Consider the following 19,415-nt stretch of genomic DNA (forward strand, 5'->3'; position numbering starts at 1 on the left):
AAGTGCAATTTTTGGCAAGATTTGCATTAACCAAGGCGTACATAAGTAAATAGTGATGAAGCATGATGTTTTAGAATGAGATAAATAAAGTAACGGGAGTTTAGCAAATATTAGGCAATAGAATACTGCATCTTTGTTGTTTATCTATCACTAGACGTCGATGAAACTAGTCAGCTGATTTTGGTCATTTATAGGGCAAAAATACTCGATATCCACATATATAAATTTGAAAACTTCTTCACACTACATTTTTATTTTACTTATACCTTTTGCACATTATGATTTTTGGACTGTGTATAAAGAAAATAAGCGAAGAACTTTACTTTGAATCTGTATACTATTAACTACATAGTGATTAAAGAATCTACTTGAGAATATGCCCAACTTCCCAATACTTTACATAAACTTTTGACCATAAATCATTCTGTTGAATATCTTTTCTCCTAAAAATTTGGAAAAATCACAAATTGAGAGCTATGATTTCTTGACTAAATCCATAAATTAACTTGAAACAAAACAAGAACTTTGGTGTTTAAACAGTGTTATTTTCAATAGGGTAAAAAGTTTCTTTTTTGTAAGGGCCCATATTTCAAACATTTATGATACTGCTAATTTTCCTCTTTTTTTTTAAGTCGATGGAATAGATAGAAGGCCGGTATATAAACTTACTTAATGTTTTTCGACATTTACTGTTTTACTATTATTATATTTTAAGAGCTTCAAGAGTTTAGGATTGGATCGAGTATCGTTGCTGGACTTTATTTAGTGCTCTAGCTTCTTTATGACAAGTATAGATACAAAATAAAAATAAAAATAAGGAGACATATCTATATTTTCAAAATTCTTTTTTATTCTTAAAAATTGAACACAATTCCTATCACTTAACAGTAACATTGCTCCAATAATCTATGCATATTGATAGTATTATATTTATTTGTTCAATCCACATTATAAGATAGTGCCTTGTTTCCTTTTATTGTTTCAAGTCTAAGTGCTATTTGTGATCTGATAAAAATTTGAAAAGAAAAAAAAAAAGAAATAAAAAAAAAAAAAGAAAACAGTACAAGATGAGATAAGAAAGCACAAACATACTGTACAAAGCTTTTTAACTCGAGGGATGGGGAAATGGGATTCAGGATAAACACAGGACCGGACTCTACACATGGACCGCTAGTACTTTTGAAGAATAAAGAAAAGGAGAATATTGCTTACTGCACGCTGTTTAATAAGAAGGTACGTATAGACTTTTTTACTAATATTCTTTTAATTCATTTGGCATAATTATTTGTTTGGGAATATAGAAGTTTACTATTGACTTCATTCTGCCTAGTTATCATAAAATGCCTTATGTTCCAGAACCCAATGAATTGGTGGCTGAGAAACAAGTTCCTGCAGACACATTGAGTTCGTATCTACCTCGTGTGGACCAATTCTATATCCCAGAATGGCTAACTATGCAATTTGTTGCTAATAATATGGTTAGTTTCACACCATTACTTTCATATGGATCCACAGTATTAAGTATTGAACGGTGTAAGACTGCTTTAGGTTTTTCAATTGACATTTGTGCGACTATGATGATTGCAAGCATACTCAGGGTGTCGTACTATTTGATCACGCCATATGAAATTACTCTGTTAAGACAATCACTTGTTATGATATTTATTCAATTAATTTTATTGAGAACAAGTTTGAAATATCGACCTGAGGAATATAGATATGATAATTTGAAAGATGTAGAGCCGTTGAGTGAATTATTGCAGAACGTTTGGTTGGAACAATTCGGCACAAACAGACCGCATATTTTCAGTGATGACTGGAAGCAATCTTTAATGGAATTATCAGCTAGAAATGTGGTGAGATTTGTGTGGAAAATATTTTTGGTCTTTGCATATAAAATCTTGAAATTTTTCGACCCCAGTTATAAACGGGTGTTTGCCTTTTGGCAATGGAATGATGATAGAATATTTTGGAAATTTTTAATGATATTTTCCAGCATTCAGATTTTGGTAACTTTATTTATATGTAAGCTAATGAACTGGGATAAACTAGCACAATACCTTGGGTCGATCATTGGGTCTATGGGGTTGTTAGTGGAATCTTTATTACCTTTGCCTCAGATTTCAATTTTGAATAATCTGAAGTCTGTACAAGGTTTCAAGCTAATTTTATTAGTCAGTTGGCTTTGCGGTGATACGGTGAAGATTACATATTTGGCGTTTGGCGCTAAGAATATATCAGTATTATTCTTTTTCTTTGCATTTTTTCAAATGTTTTTAGATTTCTATATTGCTGGACAATATATTTATTATAAATATTACTACAATAAGGACAAAAATGATGGGACTCAAGAAGAAGATATCGAGTTAGAGACCTTTGACTCATCGGCCAAGGACAAACTCGTTCTCTCTTCCAATGATACAAAGTCGCATTATCCTGGAGTAAATGAGGCAGAGAGGTCATTAGTTATGGAAAACAAAACAGATACACCGCCCCCATCAGTGGTAGGAGGACCTTCTCGTAGATCTTCCACAATATAAATATCTGTCTTTTTTTTGTGGTGGTAAACAAGAAAGAGAATTTGAAAGAAAGAAAGCAGGAAATGGTCATACGCCTTTAGTTTCTGAGGGGTGGAGAAGGGATTACATATAAATACATATATGATAGACATATTCTTATACATACATAGACGAGCATTATGACTGTCGTGGTTAATAAGTTGTGTAGATTTCGCAAAACTATACTTGTAGTTAGTTAGATATTGATATATATATAGACATGGAGATACAGATGGAAATATGGATGAATCAAGCGGACTATATATTAATGCACACCTATATAGTGCAGATGCCCTTGTCCATGGATCTTTGAATATTGAATTTGCATAAAGCACATCGCTGCTACAACAAAGCATACATAATTAATTGGTGACTACCAAATCACCCACTGCCCAGTCCAGTCTTGTCGATACTATTCAGCTTGCGTTGGTGCTTGTTGTGATTACCTTCTTCCATACTCAGTCCTATCTTTTCATTCTTCTAGTTTGTTTTGTCTTTTTTGTGTTTTGGTCAGGGCAGCTGATTAAAGTGCGTCTTTCTATAGTACTTTTTTATTCACCGTTCAGCGTGACAAAAATTGGCTGTTTTTAAGTGGATGTTTCAGCTTCCGGTGTATGGGTGTGTTTGTGTGTGTGTGTGTCTATTTATAGTGAATCTTCGAGCTGAGGAACGGCTGAATAGAACTTTTTGCAAAATTATAAAATCAAGATCAACTGGAATTTCAAAAAGGGATGCAAAGCAAAGGCAAGGAGTGGAAACAGTGTGGAGAGGAGGATTTTTGCACTTATGTTTGTCTGTCGCATAAATGGATACCCGAAGTTCGAGTTTAGGTCAAAAAGAAAAAAAAAGATATGATAATAGGGGAAATACTCCACACTATTTCTTGGTAAATTTGGTATTGATTATCTTGAATTACGCGATAATATACACTTTGGTCAGCCTTCTTCTTTTTTCCTCTTTCATCTTTCTTGTTAATTTTGCTCTATATATACTCAATAACTAACAGTATTAAAAATTAAATCTGTTTTTCATTTTTTATATATATAAATATATTGCAAGTTACAAGTCATTGAGATTGAAATAAAAATAAAAATTTAACAACGGAAGAAGGAACATGTTCTCTCCTTTATTAAAAAATGAACCAATGTTAAAGATGTTGTCTAAAAATGGCAACGTTTTAGCTAAAAGATATTTCAATAAATTTCACAAGAAACCACTGGAAGGTGTAATTCTAAATTCAAGTTTTAACAAGGACTCAACAACAGTCAGTTTTATTGCACATGAAAATAATCGTTCTAGTACAGATAAACCATACACCGTGTGTTTTAATAACATATTCCTAAGAGATTCTTCTAGGTCTCCAGGCTCTGTTGATGTCGGATCTGGCCAAAAATTGTTTACCACAGGTGAGCTGGCAACTGATTCAATTCATACAACCCCAGAACTTGTTGAGATTACATCAGATGGAAAGTTTTTGACCATTAAATGGAAAGATGGAGACGTGTACGATTATCCATTAGAGTTTCTATATAAATATAAAGGTTCCACTTTTGTCACTAGATCTTTAAGGAATAGACATACAAGCCACAGACCAACACTGTGGGACACTATGATATTCAATGACCATTTAAAGACATTTGCAATGGATTATGATGAATTTTTGCATGATGATAAAAGATTTTATGATGCGTTGATTAATTTACAAAAGATTGGGATGGTGATGATCAAGAATTTACCAAAGATCGATAAAAGTGTGGATCCTTTACGCCTCCTATGCAATAGAATCGGTCCAGTTAGATCAACCATTTATGGTGAAATATTTGAAGTCAATAATTTGAAGCCAAATGATTCAAATATTACGTTCTCCAATAAAAAACTACCGTTTCATCAAGACTTGACATATTTGGAAAATATTCCAGGTTTCCAATTGTTGCACGTTGTTAAAAATGAGACAGACGGTGGTGAAAACCTTTACGTTGATGCATTCAATTCTACAAGGCACATTAGAGAGACCGACATTGAAGCATACGAAGCATTGAATATTGTCCCTATTAATTATCAATATAAGAAGGATGATAAGAGATATTACCAGTCTAAACCATTAATTGAACAATACGATTCAAATGAGCATAATGTAGAAATTGGCAACTACGAATACTTGATTAAAACTATCAATTATTCACCACCATATCAAGCGCCATTGACGTACGGTATCTATAATAAAGCTCCAAACAGAGAGGTTTCTACTGCACCAGGTAAAGTTATTGAAAGATTTTTGTTTAGAGACTTCATTAGGGGTTTAAAATTGTTTGAACAGTCTATTAATAATCCAGTAAACCAGATAGAGATATCTATGCCAGAAGATACGTGTATAATTTTCAATAATAGAAGAATTTTACATGCAAGAAATGAAATTATTTCAAAACCAAATTCTCAAAGACTATTTAGAGGTTGTTTTATCAGTAACGACCATTTTATGAGCAAGTTAACATACTTTGAGGAAAAATTTGGTTCATAATATATTTAATAAATAGTTTTTCTTTTTTTCTTTGTTTGTTTATGTACGTCATGTTAATATTATAATACTTTGTTGTACTTAATTTTTTTGTCCTCATTTCAATCGTGGAAAGAGTAATAGCTTTGTTCAGAGATATTGTCATAAATTGGTTGTATGCATTTGTTAGTCTATTTACAAATTATCGCATGTTGACGGTTTGTCTGATTTTTTAATGGTTGTTCCTTATTTTGTAGTCCATTTTGTATTTACTTAAATATGTTTTTTTATTTTGGTATCTGAAATTCGTCAATCATAAACAAAACCATTAAAAAATCTATAGCCGCTGAAAGAGCCGAACTAGTAAACAAACATACATCAAGAACTTACAAAGAGAGTAAAATAAATTTAGTATAACCAATGTCAAGTTTATTTGAATTAATAAAAAACAACAACACCAGAAATAGTCTTTTGGAAGCATTAAAACCAAAGATACGTAAAATCACTTTAGAAAATGTTAGTAGAGAAACAGATTTAGTAGAAAGTATTCTTGCAAACTTTTCCATGACAGTACAAGCACTTGAACAACATGGTGAATTTATAGATTTTCAAATTACGGTGGTTAAAAGAAATGGAACAGATTATATTTCAGAACATCGACACTTAATGTTCCCCAATTTGGGTAAATTTTCTAAATTGTCCAAAATTAATATCAGAAACGTTGCCATTTTGTTAAATCTAATGGGGACAATTAAAGAAAGATATTACTTACAACACACAAGTACAATAAGAGACATTTTCTACTCCAATGTAGAATTGTATCAAAAACAGACTAGAGTTAATTATTGGTTACAAATTATTGCCTCAAATTTTAAATTAAACAATATTAATAAGCTGAATATTGTTCCGGCTCAGAAGGGACTCATATTCTCTTCAATACTATTACATATTGATGATTCCATTATTTTGAAGCCTGGATTAATACATTTAATCCCATATATAAACGAAAATTCCAAGGTAACAATACAGAATGACGCATGTAACTTAGTGAGACAGATGCACTTAAAAATATTTGAAAAAGAAGCTATATTTAACAAAGTCGTTCAAAATTATTATAATAACAATAACAGTCAAGCATCACTTTCTGACACTATTTTTGTTACCGGAAAGGGGTATCCTGATACGTTAACAAAAGTGTTAATTGAAAGATTGAGCCATTGTTTATCAAAAGATATTTTAATTAGGCTTTATGTGGATGCAGATCCATATGGTATAAACATTGCTCTTTCATATATCAAAAACGCATCAAATATAAAATCCATTCATTATAATGGCGTCTCAATCACCCAATTAATCAAAAGAAGGGGGCAGATACTGCCCATGAATTATCGAGACTACATAATTGCAAAATCAACAATACACCGTATCACAAAGCAACTGAATTCGATCGATCTCTCCATACTTGGCACCCCTTATCCTTCTCTTAAATCAGAATTACAACGACAAATGTTTTGGGGAAAGAAGGGTGAAATGAATGCTCTTTATGCATAAGCTTCGAATGCTTAAACCTTGTCACTGCTACTTCCAAACACAATATTCATTTCTTTATTTACTTACCCTATTATTTCGATTCGACCTCCCTATCTTTACATATCCAGAACAACCCACTTATTGCAAATTCTGCTTCCTCCTCCTATTTTGACGTCGCGTTTATTTCTTCGAGGAATTTCTAAACAGAAAGAAAAAAAAAGAACCAACATAAGAAAAAAGCAGATGAATAAATAAAAAAATAAATAAAGTAACCTATTAATGAATGTGTCTAAGCATCCATAACAAAATCAGTCATCCAAAGTGGAACCTAACCGATACTCAAATTAGTTGACAAGGTGTGAAAAATATTGTAATCAAACAAAAAAAAAGTGTTGTGTGCACATTCTGGAACAAAAGAAGAGAGTATTCAATAGCATCCGCAGATCTTTTGAGAGTACAAGAATAATCCATTGTTAATCGTTACTTACCTTGTTTACTTCTTTTCCCATACCCATTCGATTCACTTGAAGAAAGAAAACAATGATGTTAGTCAAATTGGTTTCTATTTTATCTGCCCTTGTAAGTTTAGCTGTTGTCAACGCTTCTTCTGCTAATTATGCCCCATTTTCCATAAATTTACCTGCCTTCTCTAAAGAATGTTTCTACTATGATCTGATCCATGACGATGACTCATTAGTTATTGGATACCAAGTATTGACTGGTGGTAATTTTGAAATCGACTTTTCCATTACTAGTCCGGATGGATCTGAGATTGTTAACGAAAAACAAAAGAAATATTCTGACTTCGTTTTAAAATCATTTGGTCTTGGCCAATATACTTTCTGTTTTGCCAACACATACGGGACTGCATTAAAGAAGGTAGAGGTTACTTTGGAATTGGAAAAGACCTCTTTTGATATCCAAGACGAAAATAATAAGGAAGATGCTGTTGCAAACCATGCTATTGCTGAAATTGACAGAAATTTAAATAAAATAACTAAGGTTTTAAACTATCTAAGAGCTAGAGAACACAGAAACATGTCCACTGTTAGTTCTACCGAATACAGATTGAAATGGTTATCAATTTTAGTCATGGTTATCATGGTTGGTATCAGTGTGTTACAAGCTTTGATTATCCAACTGTTCTTTAAATCTCGTCAAAGAAATTTTGTTTAACTCATACAGTTCCAAACTATATATATATAATAGCAGATACAAAAAGGTACCTCTATATATACATTTACGTGACTTTATTTTAAATAATATCGTTCAATGAAAGTAAGTATAAATATGTAACATATCCGTGAATAAAAGAACATATAAACAAACAAACTATAGAAAACATTTTCAAAGAAATATTTAATCGTGATCAAATATAGGCATGTATTTGGAAGTGAAAGATCGAAAATAATCAGTAATTGATATAAGTTAATAATAGAGTAGATAAGAAGCTTATCTTAAACATATTCATTTCCTGAATTTTAATTCTTTTTAAAATAGACTTGCTCTGAGAAGTCCCAAGTCGAATCAACTGATTTCCTCTCAAGTCAATGATTCCACGATTACGTAACCATTCTAACACCAACATACTAAAAACTGTCAGATATATCAAAGTACTAGATATTTTTATCATAACTAAGCCAAACCCAATACCCAATATGGAACCAAGACACATTTGTTTATATATAATCTTTCTTCTTTTATGTGACTCTTCTGCAGACACTACATTCCTGTCCAATTGATATTCATCTTCTTTCATCCTTAGTTTCATGTTATCATTGGTTGTTATTATTGCAGACTCATTATTAATCAGAGATCGACTTGTACGCCCATAACCATACAGGGATCCTACCCCTAACCCTGCGGTCAATCCCAGCCATAACTTACAACCTCTGTAAGATTTAAATTTGGATGATATATCCCAGTTACTTGTACATTGGGGCTTAACAACAGTTTGGACTTCATTTACACTGCAATATAATGTACATTGACTCTGCGTAAATTGTGAGGTTAATCTCTTTCCTGGAGTAAAAATCTTTAGATTATTATTAGCTATCAGGGAGATTCTTCGTTGATTACCAACTCTTAAACCTGATTTATACGTGCTCATCAAAGAACCTGTACAATAAAACATAGTCAACATAATTGAGAGTTTGGTTACTTGCTAATAGGGTTCAGTCTTTTCTAAGGACTCGTAGTCTTTAAATTGTTCAAAGATGATTCTAATTCAATGTTCTTTTCTAACCCTTTAATTATTTAGAAAGGGACAAAAATAAGCAATTTCAATTAAATGAGAAAGTCAATCGTTATAGCCATATACTACACACGAATATTTGAATACCAGATTTAAACCAAAAATAAATCAATTACTATTACAAATTTATTACAAAGTAATTTTCCTCATCTATGTAAGTCTCTATATATTGTAACATATCACTATCAACATCATCACAAAATTTTATTTTATTGACTGAGTTTTACGTCGTCTAGCACCTTCTCTGGCCCAAAATTCATCTCTATATATCTCCCAACCTTCCCTGACTTCTGCTCTAAATGCCTTTGGATTCAATACCAACTTAACATCTACTGCACCAATTCGTGGTTGAGATCGAATTCGAACATTTTCCCAAAATCGTACTACCACATTGTCACCACACTTAAATATTTGACAGAGAATCCACAACTGAATCAATGCAACATTTCTTGTAATGAACCTGACCAAATCAGTAAATTTTTCATCCCATGAAGAGTGAACTTTTATCAATCTTATATTGAATTGTTTTATACCTTTATTAGTGGTGTTAAAAAATCGTCTTGGTAATATAATCGTCCTTCTGTATTGTCCACTGATGTAAAACAGAAAAACTGTAATTATGACAAACACCAACATTAATTGTAATATAAACCTATACAATGCATTGTTACTGTTGACATAACGATGATTGAGCTGTTTGCTATTATCATTATTATTTGAATAGGTTGTAGATAAGTAATAATTTTGTTCAGGGGTTACAAGAGTTGATGTTGTAAAATATAATTCATAGACAGCAAACCCTGCAACTCCCATCAGTGTAGAATAGAATGTAGTATATTGCCATCTTAACCTCTTTTGTTGTCTAGCTTGTTGTCTTAAATCATCTTCAAGAATTAATAAGTTTCGAAATATTTTTGAGGCTGGCGATATATCAGATGAGTTGCGCACTGTCCTAGTTCCACTGGAGGAAGCTTTACTATTAGACCTTTTACGTGCTACCATTGTAGGATTCTCCTGTTCATAACTAGATGTAATATTTCCATACTCTACACTACCACCTCTATTCTCTTCAACAGAATAGCACCTATAAGGGTAAGAATGCAAATATTTACTGTTATCATACTGATTACTGAAACCTGTATTATCACTGTCGACTCTTTCAGAATCTCTATCTTTGTCCAGCCTATCCAATAGCTCTGAAGATAGTGGATGGCCCAAAAACTCGATTTTTCTAGCTATTTGTAATTCAATGTTATTTGACGCATAATTGTCAGTTCTTTGACCTTTTTTTAGACCTACAGAAACTGTATCAGTATGTGTAATTTCAGCACCAGAAGCATGTAATGTATTAGTTTCATTGACATTATCATCCTCTTCTTTCACAATTGTCGGTGATGTTAAGAATTTTTCTTCTTTTGTATTTGAGTCTTCTAACACATCCATTGATCTAATAACAAATCATACAGTCGAGTATTCTTAATCTGACAGTATTATTCAGACTGGATGGCACTTTTTTGGACTTCTTTATGGGTTTTCTTTAGCTTGTAATGAGTCTAGCCAACTCTTACATATTAATTTTGTTCTGCCTCCGATTATTTTCAACTTTAACCTTTAAATCTTTTAGACGGATACCTTCACAAGATACAAGACATTAGAACACATATAAATATCCATACTGTTACATGCATTCTATCTACTGAAAGAATTTTAAGTAAGTTCAACACATCAATAAGTGTTAGACAAAGAGAGCTACCAGCAGTTACTGTTATCTCAGGTTCACAACTACCCAAATCAAAATATTATTTTATGACTAGGGTCCCAGCAGAGTAGAACTCTTCATCAACGAAAAAATGCTAGATTATATGGATTATATAGTCAGGGCTTTTGAGCAGCAAACAAACTGGTATTCAGATAATAGTTATGAAAATATAACTGCTACCTCGCGAAGTTTATTAAATTTTACCATTCCACAATCCATTAAGTTTCAAACATCAAATAAATCCACAGATTACACATATAGCACTCTAGAGTTGACTCGTGGTAAGAAGATTAATGGCTCTCTCACATACTTGTACACTGATGTTGAAGGTTTGAACAAAATTCTTCGAAATTCTAATACGATTGCTCTTCAGGATGCTATCGAAACATATAAATACATACAACCAAGTTTTACTATAGATAATTCAAAACATTTGACAAATTCAGAGTTATTATCCTTCAAATCTAATGTATCCAATAGTAGGAATACCACATATAATGAGTTTAGACCTAGTTCCTTATACCTTGGCAGATTGTACTACCCAAGCTCTGTCTTGGAAGCCATGATGATTAAAAGATTATCTCCATACACCCAAATGACCATCAAATGTATAAGCTCTACAACAAGGGGTTCAAATTTAAACTTCTGGACCTTTTACTGGCAACATTACAAGGGACACAATTGTCAAGAATGTGTTTTTTCCTCCAACGATGGTCTCTGCGGTTATAGAATATTACATAATGTAACGACTTCTCCTTCTAAATTTAATAGTTCTCTGTATAATAACTCATCGTTAGCTGTTGGTGCTGAACTATGGTTATCTTTAAGTTCGTTAAATCCGGGTTGTTCTACAAGTCTTCGATACTGCACTCATTCTGCATATACAGGGAGACCCTTAACTCTAACCTTCACATGGAATCCATTGTTTGGTCATGTTTCATCCACCTATTCAGCTAAAACTACATCAAATTCTACCTTTACTACAAAATACGATTTTAATTTGTATTCTACCGAAGCTAATTTATCATTTGGTTGTGAATTTTGGAAAAGTGACACTTTAACCTCTTTATCCCCCACTTCCATAAACACGAACACATCATTGGATGTTGAAAAAGCCAAGATAAAAATCGATGCTCAGTCAGAGATAATTGATTCTGATAATACAAATCAGGAAATGTTTTCCTCAAATCGTAAAATATCAACTGAGTCCAGTATTATGCCACAAAACGAAAATTTGGTGAATTATTCAAATAGCCAACAGCAATACATTAAGGATGTAACACACACATTTGAATCATCTTTAATACGGCTGGATAAAGAAAAGTCAATTATCGAAGATTTTGAAAATAAATTCAATAATAAAAAGTACAGTAGTGTATGGAAACTGTCAACATCGTTAATGGATAAAAATTTGAAAATCTTGTGGGAAGGTAAGTTTAAGGGATTTTTATTGTCTGCTGGGACTGAATTATTATTTAATAGACAAAATAAAGGAATTCAACCCATGATTAATCCTGCAACACAGTTTGGTATTAATATACAATATTCTTCATAAGATTAACATATATTCTCTTTCTCACACTACTATCAACAACAAAATTGTATTGATACTAACGATCAAATATTGTGCCCATGAAATAATCTAATTAGTCCATAACATATAATTAAAACTATGTACATAGCTTGTATACACACATTATGAACAACTCAGGAATTAACAGAGGAGGCTCTTTTTGCTCTTTTGCCTCTAATCCTATTTTCATATTCATTGGCCTCCACCCTATAATGTTCTGCTAAATCTGCATCATCATAACCATCTAGCTGATACCATAAATTATATCCAGAAAGTCTTGCACCAGTTGCTAAAATTTGAGCCATATAACGCTGAACATCTTCTAATTTGTTTGTCGAATTCAAAACTATAGGTGAAAATCTCTTTGGTATATCTGCAATTACAACTGTTACTGTAGAATAAAGTGGCGAAGGGCATCCTCTTACAAAATATATTTCTTTATCAAATGGTTTCTTTAATTTTTTGGAAAACCTGCTGATGTCTCTTTCATTGTGGACGGTTATCCAGGAAATAATATATTCATTCTTTTCCTCAACATATTCAATAATAGAGTCCTTTGGGATGTAATAACGAATATACTTCTCTTCCAAAAATTCAAGTACTAATGTCGCACCTTTCAAATACTTCAATTGAAAAGCTGTTAGTCGTTCTTCCTCTATATCAGTAGATTCTTTTATTCTAGGCCTTTTACTAGGTTTTTTCTTTGAATCTAGTTTTCTTTTATTGTCACATGATTTTAAGTCACCTTCTATCATATCCTTTTCCTTTTTACCCTCTTTATTCGCCACATCTAGTGTTGGTATCAATACAATAGAATTTTCATTGGATTCTTGTTTTATTTGTTCTAGAGGTACATTCTTCTCATCCAGATGACTTATTGTATTATCTTTTTCATTTGCTTGAAGCGATGTATTGCCATTTATATCAACAGGTAAATTTCTGCTCATGGATGAATCGTTAGTTTCTGAAACTGAGGACTCTACAGAATTTTTACCTTGTTCCAAATTCTTAATGACAACATCTACACCAAGGTTAACCAAATCTAATTCCTTCGAAGTTAGCTGAAAACTCTTCTGTATATCAGACCCACTCTCTTCTGTTGTTACATCTGTCTGCTGTATCCTGCCATTAGTATGCTCTGATGTTAACTTTTCTCTAGTTTCTTTAAAAACTACTTCCATCCTATTTATATTATCCGCTTTGTCATCACCAGTTTGTTTATTTATATGAGGGTTTTCCTCGTTTACGGTTGAAGTCACATCTTTTATTCTAGAATCTTCGTCTCTCATTTCCAGTTCCTTTTCATTAGAATCTCCTTCACTTATTTTGGAATAATTCTCGTTCACCAGTGAGGCCTGTTCTGATATCCTATAACCACTCTGTTTTTTCTCACAATTATTCGACTCTACTTCAGAAATACTCTCTTGTGTATTAAATCCTTCTTTTTTCGCCTCAGTTTTGTTATCTTTTATTTTAAAATCTTGCTTTGCAAATTCTAAATTTTTATCTTTTACCTCTGAGTTATTATCTTGTATCTTAGCGTCCTTTGCCTTCTCAGCAGTACTGCTTTCTTTCATTTCAGTGTTTTGATCTTTCAACTTATAGACTTCTCCTGCCATTTTAGAATCGTTTCCTTCTGCCTCAGTAACCTTTTCCTTGTTTTCCAAATTGCCTTTCTTTTTTTCAAGTTGCTTCGTTCTCACCTTCTTTTCTTTCTTATTAGTTTGTGCATTCTGCATAGTTTGTAGATCAACAAATGCTTTTTCTGGGGCCCATCCTGGTGGGGCAGGCATTTTTTTTGCCATGGCGATAACCTGCTTAAATTCTTCCACTTCATCAGGCATTGCCTCTCCATCGGCAACTTTCTTCATAAGAGAACCAAGTAAAGGATCTTTAGAAGCCAACATATTCAAATTGGCAATCATTATTGCATCTCTCATAGAAGTTGTAAGCTGTTTAGACTTTTCTACTTTTTTAGTATCTTCGCCATTGTCATTGGTATCTTTATTGTTGTTGTTATTCTTATTATCATTTTTGCTCTTCCGAATTTTGGCTGCTTTTAAAGCCTTTTCCTTTTTCTGTAATTCTTTCAATTCTTTCAATCTTTTCTTTTCTTCTTTCTTCTTTTGAAGTAGAATCATTCTTTCTTGTTTTGCCTTCAACTTGGCTTCCCTTTTTTGTTCCTTCTCTTGTTGTTTTAATAATCTATTTCTCATTTTTTCCTCATTTCTAAGTCTCTTCTCCTCCTGATTTTGTAACCTCTTCAATTCTTTGGCCTTTTTCTTCAATTCTTGTTCCTCCTGCCAGGTATTTTCAATATTCTCATCTTTCAATATAAACAGTCTAATATCAAATGTATGTGGACCTGCTATCATAGTACAGTCACACATCTTTTGCATCTTATCCTTAATAGAAAAATTTGATACATTTTCTTCCTCTTCCTCTTCTAAGTTACCTTCCAGAAAATCCTTTTTCCAATACAAAGGAAACACATTACCGAAATTGTAAACCCAAGTCCTTCTTGAGATCCATAGAGAATCATATAGTACTGCAGAATCCTTGACCATCAGTGGATGTGTCAAAATAGAGTTATAATTGGGTATATCAATAGTTGCAGGAAGATTTGCAATGATTTCAAAAGGTCTTCCCTGTGCCCATTTTTCAACTTGTGTTAGATCAGATATGTCATATTCTGAATCACTTTCTGACTTTTTTTGTCTCTTATATTTCCTTCTTTCTTTCTTTGGTTCTACGTCATTTGCATTCTCTGGAGATTTTGTTCTTGTTCTTAAAATTACCATTATCGGTTTCTGCTATTAATTAGTGAACATAGTAATGACAACAGGAGTAATTAAAGTATAGAAGACCACAAAGTTGCAAAAGAGGACAATATATATAGACACTGTACTTTCTTCATTTATCTGTTTAGTCATCCATTCATATCTCTCACTATGCCACAAACTAGTTCATCTCCTATGACCAATGCCACTAATAAAAGAAATGTGCCCAGGAAGAAACTGAACTGTACCTTACTAGTTTTGTCATTCCATACGTTTCTAGAGGAAAGACCTAAAAACCAGGAAAGCCGCAAGTAGGGCGGGAAAATAAATTTCTGGATATTTTACCAAAGGTCATTAGGGCTAACCTCACTTTGAAAATAAAAAAATGAAAACCCTAGAGTAGTGTAAGATAATGATGATATATAGATGAAATGAGCAAATAAACGTTAAATCTTAATATTTATTATAATTATATCTAAGAGATGAATGTGTATACAGAAATGAGTTTATAAATGTATTTTATAATGATATATATATATATCTATATCGACAGAGTTTCTTGATCAGTTACCCTTGGTAGCAATTTCAAGAGCTTGCTTTATATCCGCTAGTAAATCATCGACATCTTCAATACCAACAGATAATCTAACTAAATTGTCATAAACACCAGAAGCTTCTCTTGCCTCTTTTGGAATACCACCGTGTGTCATGACGGCTGGAACTTCTAATAGAGATTCAATACCACCAAGAGATTCAGCCAAAGCAAATAATCTAGTGGAAGAAGAAAACCTAGCAGCGGCTTCAGCACCGCCTTTGATTCTGAACGAGATCATACCACCCCCTAAACCATCACGATGTTGTTTCTTTACAATATCACGTTGAGGATGCGATTTCAAACCTGGGTAATTGACAGCTTCCACAGCATCACTCGATTCTAAGAACTCAGCAATCTTTTGGGCATTTAGAGATGCTTGTTTGACTCTTAAGTGCAATGTTCTCAAACCTCTGTGAGATAACCAAGCATCAAATGGAGATGGGATAGCACCAACAGCGTTTTGCAAAAATTGTAATCTTTCATAAAGTTCCTTGTTGTTGGTAGCAAGAACACCTAGAACGACGTCTGAGTGACCGTTAATATATTTAGTGGCAGAGTGAACAACAATATCTGCGCCAAAGTTTAATGGATTGGATAAGTATGGGGATAAGAAAGTATTGTCAACCACAAGTAAGATATCTTTATTTAGAGACTTAATCAAGTCAGACACAGCACAAATATCGGTAACCTTTAAAGTTGGGTTAGTTGGAGACTCAATCCAAACCAGTTTGGTGTTTTCTTGAACTAAGGATGGTAAATCTTCTAATAAATTATTAGTGAAAGTAGTTTCAACACCGTGGGTGTTAGCAACTTTAGTGAAATATCTGTGAGTACCACCATAGACATCACCGATAGAGATAGCGTGAGAACCTTGTGGTAAAGATTGTAGGATGACGGCAGTAGTAGCAGAACCAGAAGAAAATGCAAGGCCATATTTACCATTTTCTAAAGCAGCAACTGCATTTTCCAAGTTTTCTCTGTTTGGGTTTTGAGATCTGGAGTATTCATAGGCACCGATTGGATTAGCTGGAGAAGATTGCTTAAAAGTAGTGGATAAGGAAATAGGTTCAATAACAGAACCATGAACATCGATATGGGAACCAGCATGGATAGCCTTGGTAGCAAATTTATCGGTAGATTTGATAGCCATTTTCAATTAATATCAATATGTATATATACTTGTTTGTTATCTTTTATTTTTTTTTTTTTTTTTTTTTTCTTTTAACAATATACTAAAAGTGATATATGGAGTTGAACAACTGCTAATCTCTGCTGTTGTGATGTTTTTATAGGTTAAATAACACATATTAAAAGAAGGAGTAGGACCTCTCAAGATACAGACAGTGATTCCTACCATATTGTAACAAGCTGCCAGAAATAAGATCGAACGATAAAACGATAGAACGAACGATAATCTTTGAAAGCTAATTATCCAAGACAGATCATCCACAACGATGGCCATCGCAAACAAACTGAACACGGCATTTCTCGACCAAGGCACGGATTTTTGTGTATTGTGTTGTTTAGTCTTTTCCTTTGTTTTCTCGAGAAAATAGAGACAAGACTTGCACAATGAAAAAAAAAAATAGAAAAAAAAAGAAAGAAAAAAAACTGAAACAAAAAACCCGCATTTACCAATCCGCACGGAATTTGCAGAAAAAATAATAAGAATTTCTTTTTCCTTTTCACTTTATGACATAAATCGTTAAAACTGTGTAAATACGCAGAAAGATGAGGTAGAAACTGTGGAACTACAAAAAACAAAGTCACTATTTAATTAAAGGGAACTAATTGAAATTAGTCATCTTACTAAGTTCATCTCTGTTGTTATATTAATCAGTTTTTCTTTAGAAGAAACTAAAAGACATCTTCAGCTTTGATAAAACGGACATATAGAAGAATATGCAATTAATGACTTATTGGTTTACTGTATTTGATACATGTCTAATCGCCATATCCACAAAAAGATAAAAGTGATTATTATTCGTTATTTTTCCTTTCTCCCTAATCAATTATCTATTATATGATGCCACCATGCATAAACACATATTCTTGTCATTACTACTATTGTTACAACCTTTATTGTTGTCACTGAGACTGTGTCTGTTGCTGTTGTAATAAAAGATGTAACTCTTGGAAATCTTCGACAATCTCTGAATCCCTTAAACCATTAAGAGCAGGTGCACCTGGAAATCCTCCATAATAACGCTTTAGACCCTCTAAGTCACTCAAGGCATTATTCAATCTCATCCTATCCACAATGACTTCTAATTTATCTACAGGGTTGTGTCTATACCGGAACTTAATATTTTCACATTCCAAATCTTCACTTAAGGGCTCCCCTGGCAATCTTTGTTGTGCAGCCCCTGCATAACCTGTAATACAACTTAATGTTTTATTTGCAATTTTTATTGGAACATGATACGATACTTCTGGAACCACATTATCCATCCCTCTTCTTTCTTTATTAATATCGTACCATTCTTTAGTAGTCGAAGTTAGCAGATCTCTTTTCAGATCACTTACTTTTTTATAAAAATCTTGATGTATCATCGTCCTTGTGGCTCGTGTTTCTCTATCTATACACTGTAATTCATACTTTTGTCTTTGATATGCCCTTTTCAATTTATAATCACGGATAGAAACAATCTTTTCATAATATCCACGTAGCTCTGGATGCGATCCTTCAAGACACATCTGTAACTCCAATTCTAATTTGATCAATTTATTTTCATATAATCTTTGTCTCAATTCCGCAAACTTATATTCAATGTTAATTATATCGTCCATTGCTTCTAGCCTCCTATTTTCTAATTCCATGGGAGATGGCATAGTTTGTTTTGGTTTCTCGTCTTTTTCTTTGCTAACTTTACTACCATCATTTTCATCCTCCGCTACTTCTTGCTCATCTTCTTCATCCTCATCCTCATCTGCGTCCTCCTCTTGGTCTGCCTCTTCTTCCTCTTCTTCTACTTCTTTGCCTGCCACATTCAATCCATCTTTTGGGTCTAGCTTTTCTGTTTTTACAGATTCCTTAGTTTCTTCTGCCTTATCTATTTTTATTTTCTGCTCCTTATCACCATCTTCTAATGATGGTGTTTTTTGTGGTAGTGACAGAAGTTGCAGATTTGGATTATTTTCAGGAGATTTTATTGGGGACTGCGAAGAATCAGTAGAAACTGATTGTTTTGACATATAACTAGTCTCCAATTTAACCTTTTTATTACTTGGATCATCTTTATTCTCAGAATTATCATCCTCTAAATGATGTTTAATAGCTAGTTTTGCATCCTGCTCCTGCTCCTTCTCTTGCTCTTTTTCATTTTGCTGACTCCCTCCTACACTGTTTTGTCTCTCTTTTATTTCTATATCCTCTAACAACTTTGAAAGCTTTGGATGAAACTCTTCTTCCTCATTCATGATATCACTTTCCATCTTTTCAGTATCTGCATCACTAGATATACAATACTCACTCAAATTGATGTTACCTATGGGCTCATTTGCATCCAAAATTGTCAATGCACTCTCCTCATCCTCATCACGAGAATGATTTGTATCTTCTAGATCGGGTACATTATCCAGCTTTTCCTGATCTTCAATCATTTCCGACAAATAAATAAATATAAATATAAATATAAATATATGTACGTATATTAGTGCAACACCCTTCAACCAACAGTTCTGATGTTAAAAAATAGGAAATTTATCTTTTGGTTATAATAACTGAGTAATAACAAGAGTTACAGCTGTACTGTCAAAATCTTTGGGTATTTGATCCAATAGTCTCTCCACCCATATGCCATCACACATGTTTAACAAAACTATTTACTATGTATATTTCCCCATTTTTAGATCATTTTGATTGTATTATA

At 32.9% G+C, this 19,415-nt stretch overlaps 10 protein-coding genes across 10 annotated transcripts; 5 read left to right on the plus strand and 5 right to left on the minus strand.

Annotated features, from left to right (window-relative positions):
- Positions 1-1,340: 1,340 nt before the first annotated feature.
- Positions 1,341-2,540, plus strand: PWA37_000637 (PQ-loop repeat-containing protein; the record flags this gene model as incomplete). Its single annotated transcript, XM_064857308.1, has 1 exon — positions 1,341-2,540. One exon carries the CDS (start codon positions 1,341-1,343, stop codon positions 2,538-2,540), a length of 1,200 nt encoding a protein of 399 aa, XP_064716441.1.
- A 1,132-nt stretch (positions 2,541-3,672) lies between these two features.
- On the plus strand, positions 3,673-5,076 carry PWA37_000638 (uncharacterized protein; the record flags this gene model as incomplete). The annotated part of the gene is made up of 1 exon (XM_064857309.1): positions 3,673-5,076. The coding sequence occupies one exon, from the start codon at positions 3,673-3,675 to the stop codon at positions 5,074-5,076; it is 1,404 nt and encodes a 467-aa protein (XP_064716442.1).
- Positions 5,077-5,472: 396 nt separating this feature from the next.
- PWA37_000639 (uncharacterized protein) lies at positions 5,473-6,603 on the plus strand (the record flags this gene model as incomplete). Its single annotated transcript, XM_064857310.1, has 1 exon — positions 5,473-6,603. One exon carries the CDS (start codon positions 5,473-5,475, stop codon positions 6,601-6,603), a length of 1,131 nt encoding a protein of 376 aa, XP_064716443.1.
- Positions 6,604-7,122: 519 nt separating this feature from the next.
- PWA37_000640 (emp24/gp25L/p24 family protein) lies at positions 7,123-7,758 on the plus strand (the record flags this gene model as incomplete). The annotated part of the gene is made up of 1 exon (XM_064857311.1): positions 7,123-7,758. The coding sequence occupies one exon, from the start codon at positions 7,123-7,125 to the stop codon at positions 7,756-7,758; it is 636 nt and encodes a 211-aa protein (XP_064716444.1).
- Positions 7,759-7,993: 235 nt separating this feature from the next.
- Positions 7,994-8,725, minus strand: PWA37_000641 (uncharacterized protein; the record flags this gene model as incomplete). Its single annotated transcript, XM_064857312.1, has 1 exon — positions 7,994-8,725. The coding sequence occupies one exon, from the start codon at positions 8,723-8,725 to the stop codon at positions 7,994-7,996; it is 732 nt and encodes a 243-aa protein (XP_064716445.1).
- A 315-nt stretch (positions 8,726-9,040) lies between these two features.
- On the minus strand, positions 9,041-10,279 carry PWA37_000642 (uncharacterized protein; the record flags this gene model as incomplete). Its single annotated transcript, XM_064857313.1, has 1 exon — positions 9,041-10,279. One exon carries the CDS (start codon positions 10,277-10,279, stop codon positions 9,041-9,043), a length of 1,239 nt encoding a protein of 412 aa, XP_064716446.1.
- Positions 10,280-10,686: 407 nt separating this feature from the next.
- PWA37_000643 (mitochondrial distribution and morphology protein 10) lies at positions 10,687-12,150 on the plus strand (the record flags this gene model as incomplete). Its single annotated transcript, XM_064857314.1, has 1 exon — positions 10,687-12,150. One exon carries the CDS (start codon positions 10,687-10,689, stop codon positions 12,148-12,150), a length of 1,464 nt encoding a protein of 487 aa, XP_064716447.1.
- A 152-nt stretch (positions 12,151-12,302) lies between these two features.
- PWA37_000644 (uncharacterized protein) lies at positions 12,303-14,969 on the minus strand (the record flags this gene model as incomplete). The annotated part of the gene is made up of 1 exon (XM_064857315.1): positions 12,303-14,969. The coding sequence occupies one exon, from the start codon at positions 14,967-14,969 to the stop codon at positions 12,303-12,305; it is 2,667 nt and encodes an 888-aa protein (XP_064716448.1).
- Positions 14,970-15,511: 542 nt separating this feature from the next.
- Positions 15,512-16,693, minus strand: PWA37_000645 (PLP-dependent aspartate aminotransferase family protein; the record flags this gene model as incomplete). The annotated part of the gene is made up of 1 exon (XM_064857316.1): positions 15,512-16,693. The coding sequence occupies one exon, from the start codon at positions 16,691-16,693 to the stop codon at positions 15,512-15,514; it is 1,182 nt and encodes a 393-aa protein (XP_064716449.1).
- Positions 16,694-17,631: 938 nt separating this feature from the next.
- On the minus strand, positions 17,632-19,146 carry PWA37_000646 (Sds3 domain-containing protein; the record flags this gene model as incomplete). Its single annotated transcript, XM_064857317.1, has 1 exon — positions 17,632-19,146. One exon carries the CDS (start codon positions 19,144-19,146, stop codon positions 17,632-17,634), a length of 1,515 nt encoding a protein of 504 aa, XP_064716450.1.
- Between the last annotated feature and the right edge of the window lie 269 nt (positions 19,147-19,415).

The sequence above is a fragment of the Arxiozyma heterogenica genome (genome assembly GCF_036370985.1).
Source record: "Arxiozyma heterogenica strain weizmannii chromosome Unknown scaffold_11, whole genome shotgun sequence".
In the NCBI taxonomy this organism is placed as follows: domain Eukaryota; kingdom Fungi; phylum Ascomycota; class Saccharomycetes; order Saccharomycetales; family Saccharomycetaceae; genus Arxiozyma; species Arxiozyma heterogenica.